We start from the raw sequence: 22,525 nt of genomic DNA on the forward strand, positions 1-22,525 counted from the left end.
GCCCTAATTAATTCATGAGCCATGATCCAAACTTCAAAGGAAATATAGTCATTTATTAGGAGCACCATTCTGGCAATACTGGGATGCAGTTAGGACTAATCCTACGTAGATTTACGTTCCCCTATGACCCTGTCTCTCCCCTCTTCTCTGGCCATGTCATAAATCACATTCTCCAATTAACCACTTTGGCTGGCTGTGAAACCTAACACCCTCCTTCTGATTGCGGTCAGGAAGAATGTATGGAATTCACTTCAGTTCTCCCTCCCTCCTGCTCATGGCAACTTGAAAGCTTTGCAAGTTGACACCAGTCTTTCTTGTGAGGGACTAGAGCAGTGATGGCAAACCTTTTTGGCACCGAATGCCCAAACCAGAATGCATGTGTATGCGTGTGCCAGAGCACCGGAAACCCAAAGACCAGCATGCGTGCACCAGCCAGAGGATCGTTGGGTTTCCGGCATTCCGGCACGCACAAAAAGCATCTGGGCGGCGCACATGCATGCACTGTAAACCAGAAAAGCAGCTGGTGATGGCGTGTGTGCCCACAGAGAGGACTCTGCGTGCCACCTCTGGCATGCGTGCCATAGGTTCGCCATCACGGAACTAGAGGAATCTGCACCAAAGGCACCCATGATATCTATCATTAGTCACCTAACAGCCCCTCCTTGAGGGAGATGGGTGGTTTAGAAAATTCACGCCATAAAATCTTCGTCCAGCCTTGCTTAGAACAATGTGTGCAACGCAAATCCCAGAACGACCTCTTTTGATGTCTGCAGGCAAGATTAACCCCTGGACTCGAAGCATCCTGAACCTGACGTGCAATTTGCTCTTTGGACACTCATAAATAAAAAAAAAAGGACACGTTTGATCTGTAGCACGTTGCTACTGTTTATTTCGGAGCCACAAATGTGCAGTTGCGGTGCCTGCTTTTCCTTCCCCTCACTCCCCTTTCTCCCATCCTGGACGTATGTTTAAGGTTGTTATCTAACAACAGCACCCCAAGGTCCTCCCTTAAGTTGACGTAGGAAGCTCTCCACCAGCTGTGGGGCAGCAGCAACGCTGCAGCTGGACTCCTGTCTCCTCTGTACCAGCACGGATTGCAAGGAAGCGACGTCGGAGGCTGCACAAGCTGAAGTCATGGGAAGAAAACGCAATACATAGAAAAGGAAGCGCTTGGCGAGGGATCCCAGCAAGGTGGCCCTCCCTACTTGCTTCCTTCGGGATCCGGCGTGTGGTTTCTCACCTGCAAGGGAACAAAAGACCCGTATGGCAACTCTGAGCTTGTCCAATTGCAGCTGCTCTGCTTTAAAGCTGATTGGAGGTCAGCCATGGCTTCCTATGGCATCTGAACCAGGTCACCATATCTAGAGCTAGAGAAACATATTATATTTCGTAGTTCCCAAATGCCGGATGCTATGGAAAGCGGAGAGCCATCAGAAGCTGGAAGGAATAACATCTTCAGTGCTCAATCCACTTTCAGAATTACCGTACTTTTCGGAGTATAAGACACACTTCCCCCCCTCTCCCCAAAAGTGGGTGAAAATTGCGGTGCGTCTTATACACCGAATGTTGACAAAGCCCCCCCCCCACCTGCCAGCCTCCATCCTTTGGCCATTTTCGGCCTCCGCGCGTCGCAGTTTTGGCCTTCGCACACTCCGTTTTAGAGCCGTTCCAGGCTGCGGGGATTGCCACAGCACATCGTCGGCGATCGCCACCTCCGGCTGTCGCATTTTTGACCTCTGCGTGTCACCTTTTTGGCCAGTTTCAGGTGGCAGGGATTAGCAGTGGTACGTTATGGTTTAATGTTAAGGATGAGCCCGATCACTAGCTGGCAGCCACTCACCAGGTTTTAGTTATTTCATGCCGTACCCTTGAAAGCCTGTGTCGGTTCCAGAATCTTCCAAACGCCACTGCCAAATTGTAATTTTTAATGTCACGGAAAGAGAGGGTGATTGGATGCAAGAAGAAGCAACGTTAATTGTCTAATTAAGTTGAATTTAATTGCGGCTCAATCAGGGACATTATTTCTTGGTTCTGCTTCCCTTTTTGTGGTCTTGCCCTTCACGCTCTTGCGTGGCCCTTAGCCTAAAAAAAATTGGGACCTCCTGTCCTACACTATAGGTAAAGGTTCCTCTCACACATATGTGCTAGTCGTTCCCGACTCTACGGGACGGTGCTCATCTCTGTTTCAAAGCCAAAGAACCAGCGCTGTCCGAAGATGTTTCCATGGTCATGTGGCCGGCATGACTCAACGCCAAAGGCACACAGAACGCTGTTACCTTCCCACCAAAAGTGGTCCCTATTTTTCTACTTGCATTTTTTTACGTGCTTTCGAACTGCTAGGTTGGCAGAAGCTGGGACAAGTAGCGGGAACTCACCCCGTTATGCGGCACTAGGGATTCGAACCGCCGAACTGCCGACCTTTCAATCAACAAGCTCAGTATCTTAGCCACTGAACCACCGCGTCCCCTTCATTTCATCAATCTCTTGGCAAATATCCCAAAGGTGCTTTTCGAAAGGCACCCGGACTTCTGTTTTTCCTTGAAGACGTTTCGCTTCTCATCCAAGAAGTCCTTCCATTCAGAACAGAAGAAGCTTCTTGGATGAGAAGCGAAACGTCTTCAAGGAAAAACCAAAGGAAGTCCAGTTGCCTTTTGAGACAACCGCGGCCTGGATAACTGAGAATCTCCAGAGACACTCTTGGCGGCTTCCTAAGTGGCCCAGTGGCTAAGACCCTGAGCTTGTCGATCAGAAAGGTCTGCGGTTCGAATCCCTCGTATAAGTCTCCTGTGTAAGCACAGGGGGGTTGGATTAGATGACCTCCAAAGTCCCTTCCAACTCTTGTTACTTCGAGAGGCTGCTTAACAAGCAGGAGTGACAAAATAAATAATCTGAGCAGATTACGACCCAGGCATTAATTCAGCGACCAAATCATCTTTGCAGCTCGGTGTTTTCCAGCTAAGCTACCTTCGACAGCGAAGACCTCTAGAATGGTATCGTCCATTTCCACCCTGAAGTGGACGATACCATTCTGCCCTCCCCTTTCTCCCCCTCCCTCCCTCCCTCCCTCCCCCTCCCTCCCTCCCTCCCCCTCCTCCTCTCAATGCTTCTGAGCCATCTGATAACAGGAGGAGGAGAAACAGCAGCGTAAACATGCCATGGAGGCAAATGACGATGGATGCTCTGAAGTGTGAAGGGAATGCAGTAAAATCCCATCTGGTGGAGTAATGCTGCTCCCTCAGCATCAATCTCACAGCCCCACTTACCGCCGTGGCTTCTTCGGTGTCTGTGCTCTCCTCTGCGCTGTCAACCTCTGGCTGAGGGACGTGATCCTCATTTTTGGCGCTTTCCTTCATCTTGATCAGTTCTCCTGCCGGGGAGGAAGCATCCACGCTGGTGAACAATTTCCTCTTGGTACCTGTGAGATCAGAGATGCTCGAGGTGGGGGGGTCTCCTATTCGAGCCAGAAGGAGGAGGGAGATTTGGGGTTCTCCCACCTTTGATACACATTTTAAATGCAGGTAGTCCTCAACTTAACAACTATTTCACGGTTGATTCAGCCTTCCATCCTTCCGAGGTGGGTAAAATGAAGATCCAAATTGTTGGGGGCAATATGCTGATTCTTTAAACTGCTTAGAGCAAGGGACTTCAACCTTGGCAACTTTAAGCCTTGGTGGACTTCAATTCCCAGAATTCCCTAGCCAGCAAAGCTGGCTGGGGAATTCTGGGAGTTAAAGTCCGCCAGGCTTAAAGTTGCCATGGCTGGAGACCCCTTGTTGTGACCCCAACTCCCGAGCCTGTCCTAACAGAGGAAGAGGACTCAGAAGGTGATGGGGAGGAACTGATAAGGCCTCCCTCTCCAGGACCCTCCTCTCTGGCAATGCCTCAGATTCCATCCGAAGGCCAAGAGGAACAGCCTGGGATATGCCAGGAGAGCATATCGGAACAACAACAGATAGGGAGTGAGGATGATGAATCCTGGCTTGATCCCAGGCAGCGTCAGAGGGAGAAGCATGCGCAGCAACGAAAGAGGCGTGGGAGGGCCAGAGATTGAGCTAAATCACTGAGCCACACCCCACAAGGAATAAAAGTGGGTGTGATTGCTCTTCAGGCTTTGTGACGGTCAAAGTTAAAAACCTGAGAGTCACATCGCGTTACCTGAAATCTGGCTTGTGCATATTTGGATTGGACCTTGGCTAACTCTTGCCTCGTGGATTACTTTTTGCTACTGAACTGGGGGGTGTGGCTCAGTGACTCAGTTACTGGTAGGCCCGGTAGGCCCGTTTTTTGCCCTCCCCAGGCTCCAGAGGCTTTCTTGGAGCCTGAGGAGGGTGAAAATGGCCTTCCCCACCCTCCCCGGAGACCGGAAACAGCTTGGATTCCTGACTTCCGATGGGCCCGAAAATCAGCTGGCTGGTGCGCGCATACACGCTGGAGCTGAGCTAGAGCAACGCTCCGTACCCACAGATATGGCTCCATGTGCCACCAAAGTGGCACGTGAAGCCATGTTGCCCGGCATGCGTGGCCTTGCCTGTTTGTCTTCCGGGTTTCTGGGTTTCTGGCATGCATGCGCACATGATGATCAGCTGTCCCTCGTGCACATGGCAGTGCTGAAAACCAGTGTGCTCATGCGCGCCGGCCAGCTGATTTTTGGGTATGCATGCGCTAGTGGTGGGTTCTACTTGCGGCAATGGGGCCGCATGCGCAGAAGCATCCTGATGATGTCCGGGTCAGTGGGAGGAGCCTCCCACCAGTTTTACTACCGGTTCGTACGAACCAGTCCGAACCAGGGGCAACCCACCACTGGCATACGCGTCAGAACCTGGAAGTTCGGCTTTTCCGGGGTGCGATCCCTTCATGTGTGTGTGGCAGTGCCAAAAACCGCCCTGTGCATGTGTGCCAGCCAGCTGATCATCGGGTACGCATGCGCACTAGAACCCGGAAGTTCAGCTTCTCCAGAATGGGGGACTGACGAGCACGCGGATGTACAACGTTTTCACGCAACCTTTCCGATGTCGAAAAGGTTCACCATCACTGGTCTCCTGCCTTGGATAGGGGGTTGGACTAGAAGATCTCCAAGGTCCCTTGTCGCCCTTTGATTCTATAAGACTCTTCTCTCCCTCACCTGTGGGGTGCTCCCGCTGTTGATCCATCCGATTGAGGCTTTCCAGCAAGTTGTCCACCTGTACTTTGATCTGGCTTAATTCCCCTTTGATGGAGTGCAATTCTTCGGCTCGCACTGCAGGGAGGAGGGGAGAGAGAAAGAGAGAGAGACGGAAGAATGAGCTACGCTCCTTTTTTTAAAGGCCCTCTGCGGAAATTGAACTGGGAAACGTGGGCTGGGGTGGGGGCGGGGGGGTGGAGGAGTTCGTTCTTAGCTTTTATGCCCGCAGCCATTTGCATCTGTGCTAATGAACAGGATAATTTCCCAGCTTTTGCAAGCAGCAAAATCTAAAAAAAAAAAAAAAAACCAGCAGCTGCAAAAGACACCGCAATAAAGATCAGGAGAATTGTTTCCCGGTGCACATCTGCAACGAACAAATTGGCTCATATTGAGTGTTGTTGTTTTTTTAAATCCTTTTCCTTTCAAAGATGCAGATTTGTATGGAAACGGCTTGTACATTATTCCTGGTTTTTCTGGCCTTTGATTGAATCGGCTGGCTAGTTCAGATCAATACGAAATCCTGCTTTCGTTTCTAAATTTCCACCATCGTTTCTCCAGGTTACGTTGCCTGTTCTGCCTTTTCCCTTGCGGCAACCAAAATTCTGCTTTCTCTATCTTCATTGTTTCTGCCATGTTTGAAGACCTGAATGGTGTAGGATTTGTTTGGGCAGGAGGTTGGACTAGATGACCTACAAGGTCCCTTCCAACTCTGTTAATCTGCATCTGTACCTCCTTCTGTCTTCTACTTGCCCACTAATGCTTTTTCCTAATTTCCTTTTTTTTTTTTTCTAAAAAAAAGATGAACTGGAACACATGTCAGCAGCCCTGCTGAGCATCCTAAAGATTTTGCTGCACACAGCTGCTCAGCCAACCAGAATTGACTGCTTGACAACAAATGTACAAAGGAATATTTAACCTTGATTAGACAAACATAGCCAAGTCTCTGCATCTGATGACAGGAGCTTTAGCCCGTGGAAACTTTTGCCTTGGAATAATGTGGTGTGATGTGGGAGCTTCATCACTGGAGGCTTTCAAGAAGAGATTGGACTGGCATTTGTCAAAAATGGTGGAGGGTCAGTGGTGAAATCCAAATTTTTTTACTACCAGTTCTGTGGGCGTGGCTTGGTGGGCGTGGTGTGGCTTGGTGGGCATGGCAGGGGAAGGATACTGCAAAATCCCCATTCCCTCCCCACTCCGGGGGGAAGAATACTGCAAAATCCCCATTCCCTCCCCACTCCAGGGGAAGGATACTGCAAAATCCCCATTCCCTCCCCACTCCGGGGGGAAGGATACTGCAAAATCCCTACTCCCTCCCCACTCCACAGGAAGGATACTGCAAAATCCCCATTCCCTCCCTACTCCAGGGGAAGGATACTGCAAAATCCCCATCCCCTCCCCACTCCGGGGGGAAGAATACTGCAAAATCCCCATTCCTTCCCCACTCTGGGGCCAGCCAGAGGTGGCATTTGCCGGTTCCCTGAACTACTCAAAATTTCTGCTACCAGTTCTCTGAACTGCTCAAAATTTCCGCTACCGGTTCTCCAGAACCTTTCAGAACCTACTGAATTTCACCCCTGTGTAGGGTCCCCTGCTTGGCCAGGGGGTTGGATTAGATGACCTACAAGATCCCTTCCAACTCTGTTAACCTCGTGCAATAAAACAGATTCGATGGAAAAGATGCTACCAGACGCCTGATTTTTGCCACCCGAAATCAGTGTTTCTCAATCTTGACAACTTGAGAAGATGAGTAGACTTCAACTCCCAGAATTTCTGGCTGGAGAATTCTAGGAGTTGGAAGTCCACAGATCTTCAAGTTGCCAAGGTTGAGAAACACTGCCCTAAACTAACATGTTTCTTTGTACTACAAGTTGGCTCAATAGACCATCTTGCCACCGAAGTCTCTCTCCAACATCGGAGTCCCCCAGACACTCACATTTTGTACGTCCTGTTGTGGGATTGCTGTTGCTTCTTAAGTCTGTGTGTGGGCTCAGTCTGGTTTTACTTTCAGCACCTAGATGGCTTCTCCTGGTCTTGATAGGAATGTGTCCAATAAGAGGTGGGATCTTCTGGCATTCGTAGATCCTGCAGGAAAGATGGACAGGAGAAGTTGACTTCCTAGTCCCTTTTTAAAGCCTAAATTCAAGACAGAGTAGCGTAGAGGTTTGGGGAGATATAAAAGCTAAGGAAGTTGCCATCTCTATGTTGAATTGCAAAACAAAGAGACGAGATTGAAGCACTAAACTCACCTGTATGGCAAATCATCTTTATAAAGCTCATAGTCCAGGTCACAGTTGCTCCTGCAAAGGAGAAGAAAAGCTTAGAAATGCATATTTTCGAGAGAGGATAACCCACCATCTCCTCCTCAGCAGATTTGAAACAGCACCTCCTTAACCTTGATCCCATTCCCCGTCTTATTTTTTAGCCAGCCCAATTATCATCCCCCAAAATCAAAGGTGGTCTTTGCTTTAAAAAAAAAAAAAAAAACACTGCAAAACCGTTCAACCTCCTTGTACGTCTGAACGAAGGAAGACTGGAACGCATTGAAAAAATAAATCTGCTCTTTTAACCAACGAAGACCGCCAAATGCCAGACATGAGAAGCGTTTAATATGGTTCCACTTTGGAATTTAGGCTGTTCTATCTTCCTTTGCTATTGTAGGAAGTTAGCACCCACCCCTTTCCTAGAAGAATGAAATATTTTAGGAAATATTAAAAAGGCAGAATATTATGTTTCCCTGTATGAGAAATGGAGAAGCATGTTTTAAAGACGAAGCAGCTCCCACCTTCCCGTCTCCCCCCACCCTTTTGTTAATTGGCCAGAGGCAGAAACTCAATCTTTGTCAAAGGACCATCATCTGCAACACAATAGGACCCATCTAGCAACAGAAACTTACACAATAGGACCCATCTAGCAACAGAAACTCACCACATGGCACCTGGGAAGATTACATCAGCCAGCAAGGCTAGCTAAAACCCCCACCCCCTGGGAGTCTGACAACCAATCAGGATATTCTTTCTGGACCCCAGGAAGTTCAAAACCAGAGAGGGCATAAAACCCGGGGACTCACTGCCAATAAATGGGCTCACATTGACTGACTTGCCTCCCTTCCTTTGTCTTCCTTTGCTCCTTCTGTGGCTTCGCCACTCCAGGCTAATCTACCTGGTCTCTGTGTTGTAATGAAATTACACCTCAGATGAATGAGGAATTCCATCCGCCCTGTTGCATTGTATAGCACTGAATGCTGGACAGAAAACAACAGGGACCGAAAGCTCTCTCCATGCCATGGAAATGCGAAGGCTCCGTTGGATAGGAGACATCTCCCTTCTTGACCACATCACAAAAGACAGCATTCGACAGCATTTTGGTGTGGCACCAATTATAGAGAAGACGAGAGAAGGCCGGCTCCGCTGGTATGGACATGTCCTCAGAGCAGCACCTTCCACCGTGGCTAAGACTGCCTACCGACTAGAAGTCAATGGTCAGCGACCTTGTGGGCGCCCAAAACAAAGATGGAACGACACCATCAACAAAGATATGCAAGCCACGGGCCTGTGCCCTGGAGACGCAGCAGCTGACCATGAAAAGTGGCATTCAATGATCCGAAAAACAAACCTGCAGTTGTGGGAATACGAGAAGGAGAAGGAGAAGGAGAAGAAAAGAAGGAGGAGGAGGAGGAGGAGGAGGAGGAGGAGGAGGAGGAGGAGGAGGAGAAGGAGAAGGAGAAGGAGAAGGAGAAGGAGAAGGAGAAGGAGAAGGAGAAGGAGAAGGAGAAGGAGAAGCCAGGCTCAAGGTTGACTCAGCCTTCCATCCTTTCTAAGGTAGGTAAATTGAGGACCCAGTTTGTGGGGGCAATAAGCTGACTTTGTATAAATATACAAAAGTATGAAGGCTATTGCTTAACGCATTGTAAGCCACCCTGAGTCTCTGGAGAAGGGCGGCATATAAATCAAATTAAAAAAAAGAAGAAGGAGGAGGAGGAGGAGGAGGAGGAGAAGGAGAAGAAGGAGGAGGAGGAGGAGGAGGAGGAGAAGGAGAAGGAGAAGGAGAAGGAGAAGGAGAAGGAGAAGGAGAAGCCAGGCTCAAGGTTGACTCAGCCTTCCATCCTTTCTAAGGTAGGTAAATTGTGGACCCAGTTTGTGGGGGCAATAAGCTGACTTTGTATAAATATACAAAATTATGAAGGCTATTGCTTAACGCATTGTAAGCCGCCCTGAGTCTCCGGAGAAGGGCGGCATATAAATCAAATTAAAAAGAAGAAGAAGAAGAAAAAGAAGAAGAAGAAGAAGGAGGAGGAGGAGGAGGAGGAGGAGGAGGAGGAGGAGGAGGAGGAGGAGGAGGAGGAGGAGGAGGAGGAGGAGGAGGAGGAGGAGGAGGAATATGTTCCTTTACATATCATGAGTTGGACGTCTCAACTGTTGGCCACAACTGTGGAGTTACGTTTCCAATTGTCCACTTCTTCCTTTGGTTTTCTCTTCCTAGAAGCAGGAGAGAAAATCGCCTTGCAGTTCTGGGAAGGAACCCTATCATGAATATGCACATTTCAGCTCCGATATGCCATTTTCCCTTGTTTTCCCTGCTCTTTCGCTTGTTTTCTGCACGACCCAGAGAGCAACAGCGATTGAAGAGCACTTTAGAGATCGTATTTGAACAGAGGAAACCTCCGTGATTATGCAGAGCAGGCAGACTTTTGCAAACAAGTGGCTTTTAGAGCCATTCGCTTGGGCACTCTACTAGAAACTAAGAGGACGCACGCTGAGCGAGTGGAACTAATATTCTACTTCAAGGATGTATTATTGCCAGTGCTATACGCTGTGATTGCACCAGGGAATGGGTGCAGAATGTGAATATTGCTATAATAATAATGTACTGAAGGTACATGCTACCTAACGCCCAATAATGTGGCCATTGGCTACACATTTCAGTGGAACAATACAAAAATAGGTTTCTAGCCATGTTTTTCCACAGCTCCATTTTTCTGGCTCGGGCAGAGCAGGAAGCCCCAGATCATTCCTGGAAGAACAGCTGCATCAGGTTTTCAGTGTTGCAAACAGGCAGAGAAGCCAACACAAGGCATTTGGAGCAGAAGAAATTGATCAATAGGACCTCTACACTGGAAGAAGACATCTGGTGGGCCAGGCTTCAATTTGGAGATGCTAGCGCCATACTCAATTATAATATACATGATAGCAGGCTTCTACAGATTGGACCTTGGCCCACACCCATAATTCTATGCGCCCCGGCCCCGCACATGTGCACGCGACCCGCTCCTGCGCCTGGCACGCGATGTCCCGGTAGGCCCATTTTTCTCTCTCACCTGGCTCCAGAGCCTTTCTAGGAGCCTGGGGAGGACGAAAACGGCCTGTTGCCAACTTCCAGTGGGACCGGAAGGCCTGTTTTTTTGTTGTCCCCAGCCTCCAGGGCCTCTCTATAGGAGTCTGGGGAGGGCGAAAACGGCCTTCCCCAGCCCCCTCAAAGATCCTCCGGATGCCAGAAATGGCCCGTTTGCCAACTTCTGGTGGGACCTGAAGAGGCTCTGGAGCCAAGTGAGAGAGAAAAACAGTCCTTCCCCACCCCATCCCTCTGGAAGCAGGAAAAAAGCCTATTTCCCTATTTCTGGTGGGCCCAGAAGGCCTGAAAATCAGCTGGCCGGCGCACACATGCGGGCTGCAGCTGAGCTCGTGTGTCCACTGATATGGCTACATGTGCCACCTGTGGCACGCGTGCCACAGGTTCGCCATCACAGTTCTAGAGTGTATTTCTGGATATGTTTTGAGGCTTTCTTCTCCCCCCCCCACTCTCTTTGTGTTCTTCCCGTCTTTCTATCCTCAGAGTGGCACACGGCTCCTCCAGACCAAATGGTGCCAAAGACGGAGACCTGAAAGCAGGGCGGTGCCCATTCCCAGGATGTCTAACCCCCGAAATGGAGCAGAAAGCGAGTCTGGCATCCAGGAGGGATTTACGAACCACTCACGACAGCTAATAAAAATGTCCCTCCTCCTTTTAAAGGCAAAGAGAGGCAGCCTGCTGGCAGCCATGAGAATGGACCAAGCCAGGAATTCCAGAAAGCCTGTGCAGAGAAGCTATTGTTTTCCCTCTGGAAGTTATTTTTGGGTTCTTTGTTAAGGCCTTTTGTTTTCCAAGCTTCCATCTGTTGGCTGCTCCCACTGGTCCAGAGGGACCGATTTGCTGAAATGAGACCTGCTTGACATGTTCTCTCAAAGGCACCTAGGTTGCAGTTTTGTGTGTATCCTACGATCAAGAATTGGGGGAGGGTCTTTCTAGATTCCCCCAGATTCTGGGGATCTTGAGTAACCACCTCCCTGCAGCCTCATTTAAATTCATGTTAGTTAGTGTCAGGGGTGAAATGCTCCCGGTTCGGACCGGATCGCCTGATCCAGTAGCAATGGAGGCAGGTGGTTCGGAGAACCGGTAGCAAAAATCCCTGCCCCCCCCCCTTTGCCCAGCTGAGCCGCGCAATCATCAGAGGCTTTTTTTTTTTAACTTTTAAAAGCATTTTTTCTACAACCTCTTCGGCTGAAGAGGTTGTAAAAGAAATGCTTTTAAAGCCTCTGATGATCCCAGCTGACTTGTCTGATCGGCAGAGGCTTTTCTTTTTTTTTTTTTAAAGCCTCTGATGATCCCAGCTGAGCCGCACAATCATCAGAGGCTTTTTTTTTATTATTTTTAAAAGCATTTTTTCTACAACCTCTTTGGCCAAAAATTGCTTTTAAAAGTAAAAAAAAAAAGCCTCTGATGATCGCGCGGCTCAGCTGGGATCATCAGAGGCTTAAAAAAAAAAAAAGCCTCCGCCGATCAGGCAAGTCAGCTGGGATCGTCAGAGGCTTTAAAAGCATTTTTTTTTTTACAGCCGAAGAGATTGTAGAAAAAATGGTTTTAAAGGTAAAACAAAAAACAAAAGTTGGCTATACCCACTCAAGTCATATTAATCCCCCCACCACCAAGCCACGCCCACAGAACCGGTAGTAACAAATTTTACATTTCACCACTGGTTAATGTGCCATGTCTAAGAAGCTCTGACTGTATTCACACAACCTACTTAGCCAGGTAGACTAAACTAGGGGTCAGAAATTGGGCCATGCAAAGAAGCGAAGCCCTATCCACGGGATGCAGGCAGCAATAATGAAACCACGTCCCTTCCGGTCCACGCAAAAACCTCGCTCCACAGAATCAGGCCCTGGTGCCCAAACCACCTCTGTGAGTTCATTCAGATCACACCCTTAAGCACCCTTAAGCTAGTTTCATGCTTGGTTAAGCTTAACGCATGGCAACAATCCATTTGTTCTTTTGGGATGCAAAAGTGTTATGAAAATCTGGTCATCTGAATTGTCTCCAAAGTCTACCCTCAGCTGACCTTGATGCTGTTGGCCCAGTGCTTCTTAACCTTAGCAGTTTTAAGATGTGTGGACTTCAGCTCCCAGAATTCCCCAGCCAGCTTGGGAGTTGAAATCCACACATCTTAAAGCTGCCAAGGTTGGGAACCATTGTACCTTGTTCCTGTTTCGCTTTGCCCAGGTCTCTTCTATAGACGCGGTGGCTCAGTGGCTAAGCCGATCGAAAGGACGGCAGTTCAGCGGTTCGAATCCCCTAGTGCTGCGTAACGGGGTGAGTTCCCGTTACTTGTCCCAGCTTCTGCCAACCTAGCAGTTCGAAAGCACGTAAAAAAAATGCAAGTAGAAAAATAGGGACCACCTTTGGTGGGAAGGGAATAGCGTTCCGTGCGCCTTTGGCGTTGAGTCATGCCAGCCACATGACCATGGAGACGTCTTCGGACAGCGCTGGCTCTTCAGCTTTGAAACGGAGATGAGCACCGCCCCCTAGAGTCAGGAACGACTAGCACATATGTACGAGGGGAACCTTTACTTCTTTAGAAACAGATTTACTTTAGCAGCTGTGTCCCTTGGCATTGAGAGAACAGCACAAGGTTTCTCCTAGCAAATGATTCCCAGATTCCACCAGAATCCAGAGAGATGGAAAATCAACCTCCAGCAACTGCATTTCTCTTTTTTTTCCCCACTTTTTTTTTTATTACATGCACTGACTTCCCACCGAAATACTGTTTGCAACCAAGTCATTTTCCTCCCCCAGCCCTAAATAAATAAATAAATAAATAAACAGATGATAAACCCCATCAAAGCCCCCAATCTATTCCATCAACTCCCTTCTAATCTCTTTTATTGGCAGCGAAGAGGAGTCCCTTAAGAGGATCAAACCGGAGGAGGAAATCTACGTGTGATAAAAGATCACAGAGCTTGCTCTTTTTAACTGCGGCCATTTCTGAAAGCAAACGGCTGTTCAAGAGAAAATCGTCTTCTTGCTGACGGACCAATATTTTATTTAGCATGAAAGTGGAGTTTTATCCAGGGTTGGCTCAGAGGATAATATCTCTCTCTCTCTCTCTCTGCCTAGTTTTATATGATTAAAGCTGAAACAGGAGTGGAGACTTCCTAAATACAATGTATAACATGTCAACCAGAATAGACTGATGGACTCCTGGAAGGGACCTTGGAGGTCTTCTAGTCCAGCCCCCTACTCAAGCAGGAGTCCCTATACTATTTCAGACAAGTGGCTGTCCAATTTCTTCTTTAAAACTTCCAGTGATGGAGAACCCACAACTTTTGAAGGCAATCTGTTCCACTGGTTAATTGTTCTCACTGTTAAGAAGTTTCTCCTCAATTCCAGGTTGCCTCTCTCCTTGGTTAGTTTCCAGCCATTGTTTCTTGTCTTGCTCTCTAGTCCTTTGGAAAAGACCCCCCCCCTTCTTTGGGACAGGCCCTCAAATCCTCAAATCCTGGAATACAGCTAGTCCTTCTTTTCGTTAGGTCGAAGAGGTTGTAGGAAAAAAGAATGCCTTTAAAAGCCTCTGACGATCCCAGCTGAATTGCCTGATCGTCAGAGGCTTTTAAAAGCATTTTTTTTTTCTGCAACCTCTTAAGGTTGTAGAAAAAATGCTTTTAAAAGTAAAAAAAAAAAAAAAAGTTGTGACTCTTTCATCCCTCTGCTGCAGCTCCCTGTTGCTGGTCGGCTCCACAATTGATAGCACTTTCAGTAGAGCAGTGGTTCTCAACCTGTGGGTCGGGACCCCTTTGGGGGTCGAATGACCCTTTCACAGGGGTCCCCTAAGACCATCGGAAAACACATATTTTCAATGGTTTTAGGAATAATTTTATGGTTGGGGGTCACCACAACATGAGGAACTATATTAAAGGGTCGCGGCATTAGGAAGGTTGAGAACCACTGCAGTAGAGGAAAAAGGATGCCCTGCTAGGAGGAGACTCTATGGTGGGGGAATCGGACTTCCAGTCAGTTCCACAATTGAACGGGGGCTTCCGGTTACAACCTTTGTGGCTTTTTGAGTGTTTAAGGTTGCCAATCCCTGGGTTAGGGTTAGGGTACATAATCATCAATATACACATAATCAATCTAGTCAATATCACAGTACAACACGCAACTTCCTACTCTGGTCTTCTCTGCTCAAAAGCAGCTTGCATGCTTTCCCTAGCAGCGCTCAGAAGCAAAGAGAAAATAGGATTAGGATATACATCCACAATCAGAACTAGAATTTTGATGCTAAGCAAATTGGTTTCATGCCTAAAGGGTGCCTGGAACTCAGTCTCCTGGTTTCTAGGCCAGCCAGCATCTTCACCATTACTGTGGATTCCACCTCCTTTTTACTTTGTTTCTTTCCCTACGAAAAGTAGGATATTCACATGTTCTTAATTAAGCACCATCCATGAGAATGTCTCCAAGGTATCTATTTTCCTTTGAAATTCTCTCCTGCCAAAGTGAATGAGAATGACCAGAGGAGGAAAATGGAGGATTTCTCTGCCCTACAAGCATTTGATCCCCTCTAAGTAAATCTGTAAGCCCAAAAAGTAATCCTGGATCAAAACTAGCTCTGAACGCTAGTTTGGCAGTCCAGATGTCTTTTTCTTCTCTGTAGAGTTGCCAATGTGTGAACTGGTCCCTGTAGGAAATTGTTATCCATCGTGAATTTAATCCATCCTTGTCAAATCCAGCGTTTAAGCTGTGTGGAGACTACATCTCCCAAAACTCACAGCCAGAAAGGCCAAGAACTCCAGGAATTGTAATCCCAATATATATTGAAGGACACCAAATTGAGGAAGACCATATCAATCTAAGTTAGCTCAGGTTAGAAATGTAACTTTAATGTCCTGACGTGGGAGATCAATGTTGGATGTAATGAAGTAGATTTTCCCACTCCAAGGACCCTTTCATGCAGGGTCTTTCACTTCTCAAATCCTCAGCATCGTTTGCGGAATTTCCTGCAATTATCCTTGAAAAGTTGAGACTTCTACAATAATCAATCAGGTTCCCAAAGAGGAACACAGAAATGAGCATTGGGATAACACCCCATCCTCTCCTTTCTTGGGGCTTCATTTAGTTCTCCAGTGATAGGACATGTTCTTGTTATAAAACTGCATTCATAGCAAATCTTTCTGTACCATATCTGAGTAAGAAAGAATCTGTTCTGGTGCCTTGGTAACAACGGTTGCAATATTGATTTAGGAGTGGTGGAAAACATCTGTGGGGAAGTATCCACAGAAGCATACTTGACAATTATTGTCCATGTTGTTAGATTTAATTATGACAGCTGTAAACAGCTGGCTTTCTGTCTGTCTAAGGCCATGATGGTGAACCTATGGCACGCGTGCCACAGGTGGCGCGCAGAGCCATGTTGTCTGGCACACCAGCTCAGCTCCATCAGCTGATTTTCGGCTCTTTTGGGCCCACCAGAAGAGGGCCTGGGGTGGGGAGGCCCGTTTTTCTTTCTCCCTGGCTCCAGATCCTCTCTATGCATCTGGGGAGAGCGAAAACAGTCTTCCCCACCCCCTCAGAGGCCCAAAACAGCTCGTTTCTCAACTTCCATCCTCCAAGGGGGTGGGGAAGGCTGTTTTTGCCCTCCCCAGATGCATAGAGAGGATCTGGAGCCACGTGAGAAAGAAAAACGGGCCTACTGGGCCATCGTGTGCCAGGAGTGGGGGGGGAAGGGGGGTCGCGCTTGCATGCACGTGGCAGGGCACATAGAATTATGAGTGTGGGCACACGCATGTGCAAATCTCCCCTGCCCCCCCCCTTCCTGGCACGCGATGGCAAAAAGGTTAGCTATCACTAGTCTAAGGGATTCTTAGTCACATTCCAATTTGTGCCATATCAAGAACTTCAGAAGCCATATCACACTGGCTTTGGTGAAACTAACCCTCAGAATATATGCTGGTTGGTTGGTTGGTTGATTGATTAGTTGGTTGGTTGGTTGGTTGGTTGGTTGGTTGGTTGGTTGGTTGGTAGATCGATTGGCTGGATTGGAAAGAAGTCCATATCTTCATATAGCCTTGAAACTCACTGGGGAATTTAGAGGTCACTAACCATCCTATTCAATCTCATAGTGTAGTTGTGAGGAGACAAGGAGAAATCACCTATGTCCTTAAGGTACTTAGCTGGAAGGTTGAACAGAAGGAAATATATCTGGCCCCCGAACTCCCATTTCTCCGCTTCCAAATTTGCTGCTATCTTTTTACCAAGGATCTTTTGGAAAAGCTACATCTTCTTCCTTCACCATCTAGTCTCAGTTGCGGACATGAATGCACAATGGGCAAGACATACAGAAAGGAGTGATTCCACAGTTAGAAGGGACAATGAAGTTAAGAACTGGATGTTCTGTGCCTCAAGCAATTCTCACCTTCTAAAATCAATGTATTGATCTTATCTTGCTTATTTGCAGGCTCATCTCTGAAATATACTGTATATAATTTGGTGTTCTTAATCCAGTCTCCAAGGAGATTTGATTTTGAATTCAGTCCTATCTGGGTTTGGGCCAATCTGGAGATAAATGGAACCATTCCAAGCAATTTAAAGTAGAAACCAAGGATTAGGTTTGGGGAGAACAGTAACAATGGGTGAGGGGGGGAGAAATGACAGTGGTGGGGTGGACTCACGGATATAGGCTCTCACTGTGCTGCCTCTTCTGACCAGGCCTGGTATGTCTCAGTTTAGGCTCTCGGGCCATGTTTATATCTAGAGAAAAAGAAAAATTTGGCAACTAAGGAGAAACAGCAGAGTCAAACTAGAGCACAAGTAGGAGAGGACAGATATGGCAAAAGAAATAGCACTTAGATTTATATCCCATTTCACAGTGCTTTACAGCTCCCTCTAAGCGGTTTACAAAGTCAGCCTATTGCCCCCAACAATCTGGGTCCTCCTTTTACCGACCTCGGAAGGATGAAAGGCTGAGTCAACCTTGAGCCAGTCAGGGTCGAACTGCTGGCAGTCGGCAGATTTAACCTGCAATACTGCATTCTAGCCACTGCACCACTGCGCCACCACAGCTCATGAGCCTTTTGTCACCCAGACGAAGGAGAGAAAGTTGAAGCTAAAATTCAGAAGGAAACAAGGGACACCTTTTCAACCTATCCGTGCTATTTATCAGCTTTGGAATTGTCTGAAGACAGAATTAGACTCTTCACTCAGGGGACTGGCAGCATAGATGCAAAACCCCCTGGGGAGGGCAAAGTTGCTCCTTCTGGGGGTGGGGGGGAAAGATCACCCTGCTTCTTTCCCACCTAGCTTGCAAAGGATGAATCAAGATTATTATTTTTTTTTCCCTAATACAGAATTATTGTTTTCTGTTTGGTGGAGAGAGAAAAAGAGCTGTGTTTCTTTAGCTGCACTAAAAATTCAAAATGCATTTCAAAGATGAAGTACTTCCTTAACTAGGAACTGTAATTGGAGCAGTTTCCTATACTTACCTATATATATATATATATACTTATTGATATTATATATTTATCTTTATCTTTATCTTTATGTGTGTGTGTGTGTGTGTGTGTGTGTGTGTGTGTGTGTGTGTGTAGGTCTTTGGTTATTCGGGTTTTCTCCCGCGTAAAATTGGAGGTGTCTTGCCAAGACACCTCCAATTTTACGTGGGAGAAAACCCGAATAACCAAAGACCTACATACAAACACCCGCGAAAACCTCAGAAAACAAATATAGATAGATAGATACACACACACACACACACACACACACACACATACACACATATATATGTAAGCTTAGTAAAATAAAATTTTAATTATTTAAAATTTTAAGTTCCGGAGCTCGCAGGATTTCAGATCTGAGCATTCATGGGAACGCGGGAAGACCGGCTACACGAGACAAACTTTGTCCTTCCAGAAATCTACTTCTCTCTTTCGGTTTTTGTCCATTCCAGATGGATTCCCACCCACACCTCCAGCAAATAATGGCACCCCCCCCCCGCCCCAGAATCTATTTCTGCTTGGAACATTCTCAAGATATATACACCCATCGACTGCTGATTGGGGTGCTATCAAATTCTGGATGCCATCACTTCTGAAATGAGTTCTCTGCTTTTTGTTGTTGCTTTTTCCTTTCTTGAAGAGGATTTCACAGTTAACAATTTCAAACCGTGCTCAGAGTCCTTTTATATCGAAGAAATGGCAGGTAGAATCCTGATCTGTTAAAGCTATTTGTGCTAGCAGGCAAAAGAGAGATGGCTTTCTCGCGTTGGTACCTTGTTTTGGACCAAGCTTTCCCATGGTTTGCTGATCCAGCCCAATCTTCCCTCTGTATAATAACAGGTCACACATGAACTAGATCACCAAGCTGGAACCAACAGCCTCTTAGCTAAAACGTACTTGACTAGGACGCCATGCAAACCGAGCCACTGAGAAAGGCAGAACTTCAGTATATCTATAATGGCATGCTAGAAGACAGGAGCTTAAGGGCAAAGAAGGCTTATTTTTCCCCAAACCACACACACACTCATTCACATCCTCGTGCCCATACATGCCACCATGGTTTCAAAGATGCTTGATTGCCTTCTGACTACAGTTCTCGGGAGGTCCTATGGATTACCTTAGGGCGCCTTAAACAACCTTTCCCTGGGCAAGCTCTATCGATCTATACTGTGTCCATTTTCACTGATCGAACTTTCTTTCAACCAAAGAGCTGGTTAATATAGAGAAGAAAACGGAAGAGAATGGCAGGCTTTGTTTCCATGCAAGAAACAACACCCCCCCCCACCTCCCAAACACACACACACAAAAACATACACACACACACTGGTTATTCTGCATAGCAAAGTGTAATAATACATCGATTTGTGTTGGTTTTCTTCCAATGGGTCTGGCTGGGTACTGTACCCAGAAGAAGGGACGAGGCTGGTTAAATGTGGAAGCAACCCTCCTTCCCTCCCTCCCTCGCCAAGGCTTAATTCTCTCCCTCCTTCACTCCCTCCTCTTCCCTGCCTGTTTTTCCCCCTCTGGTTGCCTCTGCCTTGGCAGCCCAATTCGTGCCACCTTGTCTTGAGGGAGTGAAACCCTACCTACGTCCAACCCAATGAACAAAATAGGGTTACTCACATCTCCAGCAGCCTTCTCTGCGGCCAAAAAGTGTCATGCCACCCAAGAGAGAGAGAGAGAGAGGGGAGAAGGGGAGGAAAGGAGGACCCGGTGCCAAGTACCCGACTCTGTCAGTCTCTCTCCAAGCCCTCCAGCAAGGTTGGTGGGTAGCAGTTCCCCCACCCCCTCCTTCATGGAACGAATGGATCTCCAGCCTGAATACTGTACCAGAGGAATGTACCAACTGGCATTGCGAGGGGGGGTGGGAGAGATGCTAGGCAGGAGTGGGGGAAGGGTCAGGCAAAGCAAACCATCTCCACATCATGGGCAGGGGAAATTTTTTTTACAGCCTACGGTTTCCATCATGACGAGCAGCTCCTCATTATTGTGGGTGGAGGATGATTTAGGCCAGGGTGAAGGTGGGGTGGGGGGGGTCTTACAAGTAGTGGATGGGTATCTGGGGAGGTAGGAGAGCCAGAGTAGAGGAGAAAGAGAGGGTGCTGCTCTCAAGCTCATTATTTTTCACCTTTTGGGGTGAGGTGGAGAGCAGATGCTCAGGAGAAATCTTGAGTTTTCTGCAGTCTGGTGCCCTCCAGGGATATGCTGGCTCCAGCTTCGGAAGTTGTTGCTTCCCAATTTTCTCCCATCTGTGTCCATCCGATGTGCTAAATTGGGAGTTGTCCAACCGTGGCCACTTGAAGATTTGTGGACCCAGCATGGCTGGCTGGAGAATTCTGGGAGTTGAAGTCCACAACTCTTAAAGCGGCCAAGTTTGGGGACCCCCGTACTAGAGGCAGTATCAGCAATCCAGAGGAACATAACCCATTAGAGATCCAGGTGAGCAAAATTGGCTTAACGTTCCAGGCAGAAGGAAAGGTTTGTTAGGGTTAAGCCTAGTTAATCTGCAGAATGCCAGACCAGCAGAAGGTGGCAGTAAGTACCGGTAGATATGGAAACATTTAGAATTTAGAATAACAGAGTTGGAAGGGACCTTGGAGGTCTTCTAGTCCAACCCCCTGCTTAGGCAGCCAGGAAACCCTACACCACTTCAGACAAATGGTTATCCAACATCTTCTTAAAAACTTCCAGTGTTGGAGCATTCACAACTTCTGGAGGCAAGTTGTTCCACTGATTAATTGTTCTAACTGTCAGGAAATTTCTCCTTGGTTCTAAGTTGCTTCTCTCCTTGATTAGTTTCCATCCATTGCTTCTTGTCCTACTCTCAGGTACTTTGGAGAATAGCTTGACCCCCCTCTTCTTTGTGGCAGCCCCTGAAATATTGGAACACTGATATCATGTCTCCCCTAGTCCTTCTTTAATGAAAAAAAGGACTAGGGGAGATATGATAGCAGTGTCTAGACATACCCAGTTCCTGCAACCGTTTCTTCATGTTTTAGCCTCCAGTCCCCTAATCATCTTTGTTGCTCTTCTCTGCACTCTTTCTAGAGTCTCCACGTCTTTTTTACATCGTGGTGACCAAAATTGAATGCAGTGTCCTTCTCTTCTGCCATCTCATGGCCAGTTGGATTTTGGCAGTCCGGAAATTAACCACACCTAACTAACATTCCTCCACATTGATAATGTTCTTCTCAAGGCTTCCCTACAGAAGGATTCTGCTCAGGTATCTTGGTGTACATGAATTCCCATAGAGGAACTACCTTCTCATGAGAAATACCAACCCTGAAATCTTTATTTTCAAAGTGGACAAGCTTGAAGCCCTTTTATCTCTTGTGACTCTTAATTCTCCATTTTCTGGCTCTCCCATCTTCATAGCAGGCTGGACAGTCCTTCAGAAATGGCGAAGAAGAGAGGTCCCAATATCCCTCTTTCAGATAGAGGGACCTGTCATTCAGAGAAGGCGAGCGCCATCTTGATTTCTGAGGCAGAAAAATCTCTTGTTTTCTGCAGGAATTATGGGAAGCAAACTTTCTTAGATTAGAACGGTGCTGAGGATCCTTTTGAGCCTTGGGGGTCTCAAATATAGGAGCCATAATACACATAGCCAGTGACAAGTCCCATTTACCAGAAGATAAATAGATAACAGATTAACAGAGTTGGAAGGGACCTTGTAGGTCATCTAGTCCAACCCCCTGCCTAAGCAGGAGACCCTACACCATTTCAGACAGATGGCAGTCCAGTCTCTTCTTGAAAGCCTCCAGTGATGAAGCTCCCACAACTTCTGAAGGCAACTCCTGTTCCATGGGTTGATTGTTCTCACTGTCAGGAAATTTCTCCTTATTTCCAGGATGAATTTCTCCTTGTTCAGTTTCCATCCATTATTCCTTGTCTGGCCTTCAGGTGCTTTGGAAAATAGCTTGACCCCTCTCCTCTCTGTGGCAGCCCCTCAAATATTGGAAGACTGCTATCGTATCAAGATAAGATTGATATGCTCTGTCACTCAAGTAGGAGCTTTGGAGGGAATTCCAAGAAATATGGTGCTTAGAAACTGATGTTTTGCTCCACATCACACAAGCTCCCTTTATTTATTTTACTAAAATTTATGGTTTTAAATGCATTAGAGGCAACAGGAGCTTGGTGGGAACCAAACAATAGGCGTGTTGGAGCTTACAGGATCCACATTTTGCTAAAGTTTTAAAGTGGTTAATTCCTACACACTCTCCCTCCCTTTCCATTCCTCACCCCTAATATTTTCACATTAGTGCCTGAAAATGACAGTCATTTCCCTGTGGGTGTAAAGAGCAGGAAAAGGGGAAAACTGCAGAATTCTGGAATCTTCTATTTGTTTTTTGTTTAAAGACTAAAATAAAGAATTAAACCTATAGCACAATATATAAAAGGGCTAAAGTTTTATGTTTACCTAACTGGTAAATTAATATAATCCTATATCGCTATATGGTGGTCTATTAAATTATTAAAATAATGTAATAATTGTTTAAATGTTAGATTGTTTACAAAGGTATCCTAGATGGACCTAATAATAATCAGATTATTGTACACACAAGAT

At 46.9% G+C, this 22,525-nt stretch overlaps 1 protein-coding gene across 2 annotated transcripts; it reads right to left on the minus strand.

Annotated features, from left to right (window-relative positions):
• Positions 1–894: 894 nt before the first annotated feature.
• Positions 895–19,740, minus strand: LOC139323625 (heterogeneous nuclear ribonucleoprotein C-like 1). 2 transcript variants are annotated; one of them, XM_070953051.1, is made up of 7 exons: positions 19,582–19,740; positions 17,137–17,215; positions 7,408–7,458; positions 7,095–7,243; positions 5,123–5,236; positions 3,264–3,415; positions 895–1,240 (listed from the first exon to the last, which is right to left on the minus strand). In XM_070953051.1, exons 1-7 carry the CDS (start codon positions 19,616–19,618, stop codon positions 1,202–1,204), a joined length of 621 nt encoding a protein of 206 aa, XP_070809152.1. In that variant the 5' UTR covers positions 19,619–19,740; the 3' UTR covers positions 895–1,201. The 2 variants fall into 2 exon arrangements, with proteins under 2 accessions (XP_070809152.1, XP_070809151.1); XM_070953050.1 differs by having other exon boundaries at positions 3,264–3,367; positions 19,582–19,662.
• Positions 19,741–22,525: the final 2,785 nt, after the last annotated feature.

Source organism: Pituophis catenifer, unplaced genomic scaffold (genome assembly GCF_029215685.1).
Source record: "Pituophis catenifer annectens isolate HBS135680 unplaced genomic scaffold, rPitCat1.0.hap2 SCAF_13, whole genome shotgun sequence".
In the NCBI taxonomy this organism is placed as follows: domain Eukaryota; kingdom Metazoa; phylum Chordata; class Lepidosauria; order Squamata; family Colubridae; genus Pituophis; species Pituophis catenifer.